The sequence below is a fragment of the Lottia gigantea genome (genome assembly GCF_000327385.1).
Source record: "Lottia gigantea unplaced genomic scaffold LOTGIsca_117, whole genome shotgun sequence".
NCBI lineage: Eukaryota > Metazoa > Mollusca > Gastropoda > Lottiidae > Lottia > Lottia gigantea.
The window spans coordinates 427,125-433,046 of record NW_008707167.1 but is presented as its reverse complement, the minus strand read 5'-3'; the positions used below and the strand labels follow the sequence as shown (position 1 = coordinate 433,046).

General features: G+C 37.1%; 1 protein-coding gene across 1 annotated transcript; it reads right to left on the bottom strand.

Annotated features, from left to right (window-relative positions):
- Nucleotides 1-2,277: 2,277 nt before the first annotated feature.
- LOTGIDRAFT_171607 (hypothetical protein) lies at nucleotides 2,278-3,065 on the bottom strand (the record flags this gene model as incomplete). Its single annotated transcript, XM_009047811.1, has 2 exons — nucleotides 2,278-2,558; nucleotides 3,005-3,065. The coding sequence occupies 2 exons, from the start codon at nucleotides 3,063-3,065 to the stop codon at nucleotides 2,278-2,280; spliced, it is 342 nt and encodes a 113-aa protein (XP_009046059.1).
- Between the last annotated feature and the right edge of the window lie 2,857 nt (nucleotides 3,066-5,922).

Below are 5,922 nucleotides of genomic sequence, written 5' to 3'. Positions count from 1 at the left end.
ATGATCTGATATTAGAGATAACAAGTTTATCTGTTACCCACCTTGACTATAGATCTGATTTTAGAGATAACAAGTTTATGTGTTACCTACCTTGAATATAGATCTGATTTTAGAGATAACAAGTTTATCTGTTACCTATCTTGAATGTAGATCTGATTTTAGAGATAACAAGTTTATCTGTTACCTACCTTGACTATAGATCTGATTTTAGAGATAACAAGTTTATGTGTTACCTACCTTGAATATAGATCTGATTTTAGAGATAACAAGTTTATCTGTTATCTACCTTGACTATAGATCTGATATTAGAGATAACAAGTTTATCTGTTACCCACCTTGACTATAGATCTGATTTTAGAGATAACAAGTTTATGTGTTACCTACCTTGAATATAGATCTGATTTTAGAGATAACAAGTTTATCTGTTACCTATCTTGAATGTAGATCTGATTTTAGATATAACAAGTTTTTCTGTTATCTACATTGGATGTAGATCTGATTTTAGAGATAACAAGTTTATATGTTATCTACCTTGAATATGGATCTGATTTTAGAGATAACAAGTTTATCTGTTACCTACCTTGAATATAGATCTAATTTTAGAGATAACAAGTTTATCTGTTACCTACCTTGAATATAGATCTGATTTTAGAGATAACAAGTTTATCTGTTACCTACCTTGAATATAGATCTGATTTTAGAGATAACAAGTTTATCTGTTATCTACCTTGAATATAGATTTGATTTTAGAGATAACAAGTTTATCTGTTACCTACCTTGAATATAGATCTGATTTTAGAGATAACAAGTCTATCTGTTATCAACCTTGAATATAGATCTGATTTTAGAGATAACAAGTTTATCTGTTACCTACCTTGAATATAGATCTGATATTAGAGATAACAAGTTTATCTGTTACCTACCTTGAATATAGATCTGATTTTAGTGATAACAAGTTTATCTGTTATCTACCTTGAATATAGATCTGATTTTAGACATAACAAGTTTATCTGTTACCTACCTTGAATATAGATCTGATTTTAGAGATAACAAGTTTATCTGTTATCTACCTTGAATATAGATCTGATTTTAGACATAACAAGTTTATCTGTTATCTACCTTGAATATAGATCTGATTTTAGAGATAACAAGTTTATCTGTTACCTACCTTGAATATAGATCAGATTTTAGAGATAACAAGTTTATCTGTTATCTACCTTGAATATAGATCTGATTTTAGAGATAACAAGTTTATCTGTTATCTACCTTGAATATAGATCTGATGTTAGAGATAACAAGTTTATCTGTTATCTACCTTGAATGTAGATCTGATTTTAGATTATAACTAACTAACTATCCGAGACTAGGTAAGAGTCAGCTAGTTTCAGACTAGTTTAATATCTGTTAGAGACTAGGTAAGAGTCAGCTAGTTTCAGACTAGTATAATAACTATCATAGACTAGGTAAGAGTCAGCTAGTTTCAGACTAGTTTAATATCTATCAGAGACTAGGTAAGAGTCAGCTAGTTCCAGACTAGTATAATAACTATCAGAGACTAGGTAAGAGTCAGCAAGTTTCAGACTAGTATAATATCTATCAGAGACTAGGTAAGAGTCAGCTAGTTTCAGACTAGTACAATATTTATCAGAGACTAGGTAAGAGTCAGTTAGTTTAGACTAGTATAATATCTATCAGAGACTAGGTAAGAGTCAACTAGTTTCAGGCTAGTATAATATCTATCAGAGACAAGGTAAGAGTCAGCTAGTTTCGGGCTAGTATAATAACTATCAGAGACTAGGTAAGAGTCAACTAGTTTCAGACTAGTATAATATCTATCAGAGACAAGGTAAGAGTCAGCTAGTTTCGGGCTAGTATAATAAGTATCAGAGACTAGGTAAGAGACAATTAGTTTCAGACTAGTATAATATCTATCAGAGACTAGATAAGAGTCAGCTAGTTTCAGGCTAGTATAATAACTATTAGAGACTAGGTAAGAGTCAGCTAGTTTCAGACTAATATAATAACTATCAGAGACTAGGTAAGAGTCAGCTAGTTTCAGACTAGTATAATATCTATCAGAGACTAGGTAAGAGTCAGTTAGTTTCAGACTAGTATAATATTTATCAGAGACTGGGTAAGAGTCAGATAGTTTCAGACTAGTATAATATCAGAGTCAGAAAGTTTCAGACTACATGTACTTTAATATCGTTAAAGTTTCGGAATACAAGGACCACATCGAAATACAGAGGAAAAAATTAATAAGAATAACAAAACTTTTCAACATTCGTCATTGGCAGCTGTTCCAGCAACTATTGCTGCTTTAGTTCCAGCTGCTAATCCCGCTGCACCAACAGATTGAAGAACAGCTACCGTGCTCCCTGCGGTTACCGCACCACCGTTAGCTACAGCTGCCGTCGACATCATACCGGCCGCTACACTTCCAGCTGTTATTCCTGCACCAGTAAAACCAACAGCCCCTAGAACCAATGGACCGCCCACAATAACTGCACCACCAGTGAGAGCACCGACTACTACGTCACCAAATGTAATACAGGTAACTAAAATAATTAAAGATAAGATAAAGTAATTTGGTCAATAATGATGCCTGCTTTAACCAATCAAATTGGGATGTTGTGATGTTCAGTTAAGTCCACTGAAATTGAAATTAGATACGTCAAACTATTTATTTATATTAATTTTCACCTAATGATGACAACGTAAATTGTTGAAATTGTCTGGGGCTCTGATTGGCTGTGTTCGAAAACGTACATCCATTCATATAACTGAATTCCGTGATACATGGATGGTGACTATTGTAGTCAAGGTATAAGAAAAAATTCGTTATAGCTTCACATTGTGAAGATGTAATATACCATAAAATTGTGTTCCGTTTACAATAGATTTATATCGTGTTCATAATTACATGAACTAAACGTAGTCTCTTAATGAATATTTTCTTGGCTAGAGAAAGATTAAATTTTTATATATTTTATTTAATATTTACCTGTACTTGTGTTCAACAAAAGTAAACACAGCAAAATTCCCACAACTTTTTGACTATTCATTTTCTGGCCGTCTTTTCACTTGTAACCTTGCCTGACAAGCTATCTTTTCACTTGTTACCTTGCCTGACAAGCTATCTTTTCAGTTGTTGCCTTTCCTAGAAAGCTATCTTTTCACTGGTTACCTTGTCTGACAAGCTATCTTTTCACTTGTTACCTTGCCCAACAAGCTATCTTGTCACTTGTTACCTTGTCTGACAAGCTATCTGTTTCACTTGTTACCTTGTCTGACAAGCTATCTTTCCACTTGAAACCTTGTCTGACAAGGTATCTTTTCACTTGTAACCTTGTTTGACGAGCTATCTTTTCACTTGTTACCTTGCCTGACAAGCTATCCTTTCACTTGTAACCTTGCCTGACAAGCTATCTCTTCACTTGTATCCTTGCCCAACAAGCTATCTTTTCACTTGTAACCTTGTTTGACAAGCTATCTTTTCACTTGTTACCTTGCCCAACAAGCTATCTTGTCACTTGTTACCTTGCCCAACAAGCTATCTTTTCACTTGTTACCTTGTCTGACAAGCTATCTTTTCACTTGTTACCTTGCCCGACAAGCTATCTTTTCACTTGTTACCTTGCCCAACAAGCTATCTTTTCACTTGTAACCTTGCCCAACAAGCTATCTTTTCACTTGTAACCTTGTCTGACAAGCTATCTTTTCACTTGTAACCTTGTCTGACAAGCTATCTTTTCACTTGTAACCTTGTCTGACAAGCTATCTTTTCATTTGTTACCGTGGCTGACAAGCTATCTTTTCACTTGAAACCTTGTCTGACAAGCTATCTTTTCACTTGTAACCTTGTCTGACAAGCTATCTTTTCACTTGTTACCTTGCCCAACAAGCTATCTTGTCACTTGTTACCTTGCCCAACAAGCTATCTTGTCACTTGTTACCTTGCCCAACAAGCTATCTTGTCACTTGTTACCTGGCCTGGCTAGCAGTATATGTAAAATAAGAATCAATCATGACTAACGGTATGTAACTACTGTTTTCAAGACTACAGACCACATTGTTAAAACTAATATGTATTAGTTAAATTGACTTCCATTCTAACCTATTTAACACTCACAAGGCTGCAAGTTTTTATTTCATTTTTGCATTGGTCAATATCCTTAAGACTTTAAAACTAAATAACGTTTAAATAATTATCAACAGTAGGTTAATGATGGCCATGGTGTCTTCCCATTCTGCCCCTTCCCATTCTGCCCCTTCCCATTCTGCCCCTTCCCCCCTTCCATATTTGCCCCTACATTATTCCCTTTTCTGAAAAATGAGAAAGGGACAATTTGCAAAAAGGAGGTAACTAGGATAGGGGAAGTGGGAATAAGGGGCGAAATGAAAAGGGAAAAAGAGAGAAGTGCCGAATGGGAAGATGCGAAATGGGAATTAACAGCCAAATATAGCAGCGAAGCCGCCCAATCTGTCAAGAGTCACCCACCCTGCAAAGAAACACCCACCTTAGCAAGAGCCCCCCTTCCTGTTAGGAGTCATCCTTCTTGCCAATAGTCGCCAAGAGTCATGAAACACCCGCCCTGCCATGAATCACAGACCCTGCCATGAGTTGAACGCCCTGCCAAGCGCCACACACCCTGCCCAGGGCCGGCCGTCCGTACAGTCAAGAGTCAGCACCCTGCTAGGAGTCGCTAATCTTGCCTAGTGCTACCGACCCTTCCAAGAGTCAGCACCCTGCTAGGAGTCGCTAATCTTACCTAGTGCTACCGACCCTTCCAAGAGTCAGCACCCTGCTAGGAGTCGCTAATCTTACCTAGTGCTACCGACCCTTCCAAGAGTCAGCACCCTGCTAGGAGTCGCTAATCTTACCTAGTGCTACCGACCCTTCCAAGAGTCACTCATTCTGCAAAGAAGCGCGAATCCTCCACCCTGCCTAAAGCCGCCCACACTGCCTAGAGTCACTCATCCTAACTTTCGAAATTTTCTTTCATTGAAGAAATTTCAAGAAGGGCCTTTTTATTATTGTGTGTTTTATGTAAGAGGTAAACCTCGTGTGGTATAGTCGACCACAAACAGTCTATCGTGAAAATTTCACAACGTTCTTTAGCAGATTTTAGCATTCGGCTCAACCTTCGCTAATGTTCGTTAGTTTCCGTGCGTTGAACTTTGTTTTATGATGGTATATATAACATTTGTAGTAACCATTAAATAAATATATATTCACAGACTGGATGACATACTATGTTATTGTAGGTCTTATATATTTCACTCACTAAAAATAGATATTGCGTCAATGGAATGGAATTTATCGAACTATTAATTTTCAATATGGCGACCTCAGTTCAATATACGAGAGTACGTAGCAGCATTGTTGACACGACACAGATTTAATTTTAAGAAACTTGCTAAGCAACTTACGACCTCACTCCATTGCCTCAAGCGCTACTTGGCTTCTTCTATTATTATATTTGTGAAGGTGACGAAAATATTGTATATACCACTGACGCCAGTATTCATCGTATATATATGTATATGTAGGTCTGCTCTCTGACTACACTGATTTCTGAATTGAATTGGCAACCATTTTCAAATGAATTTAAATACCAACTGCAAAATACTATTGAGAGTCTTAGGTTGTCTTGGGAGCCGCGGTGGCTCAGTAAGTTAGACGCTTGCTCGCTAACCTGAAGGTCCAGGGTTCAATCCCGGCATAGGTCGAGATAATATCTTCTTCAACCCGGTTTCCCCCTGTCAGTGATGCAGGTGAGAGGGGCTGACATGGAAAAAGCATCTAGTCGTTCGGATGGGACAATAAACCGAGGCCCCGTGTGCTACAGGCTGTGCATGTTAAACGTTAAAGATCTTCGACAGTGGAAATCGAAAAAGAGCAGGCTAATGCTGCTGTCC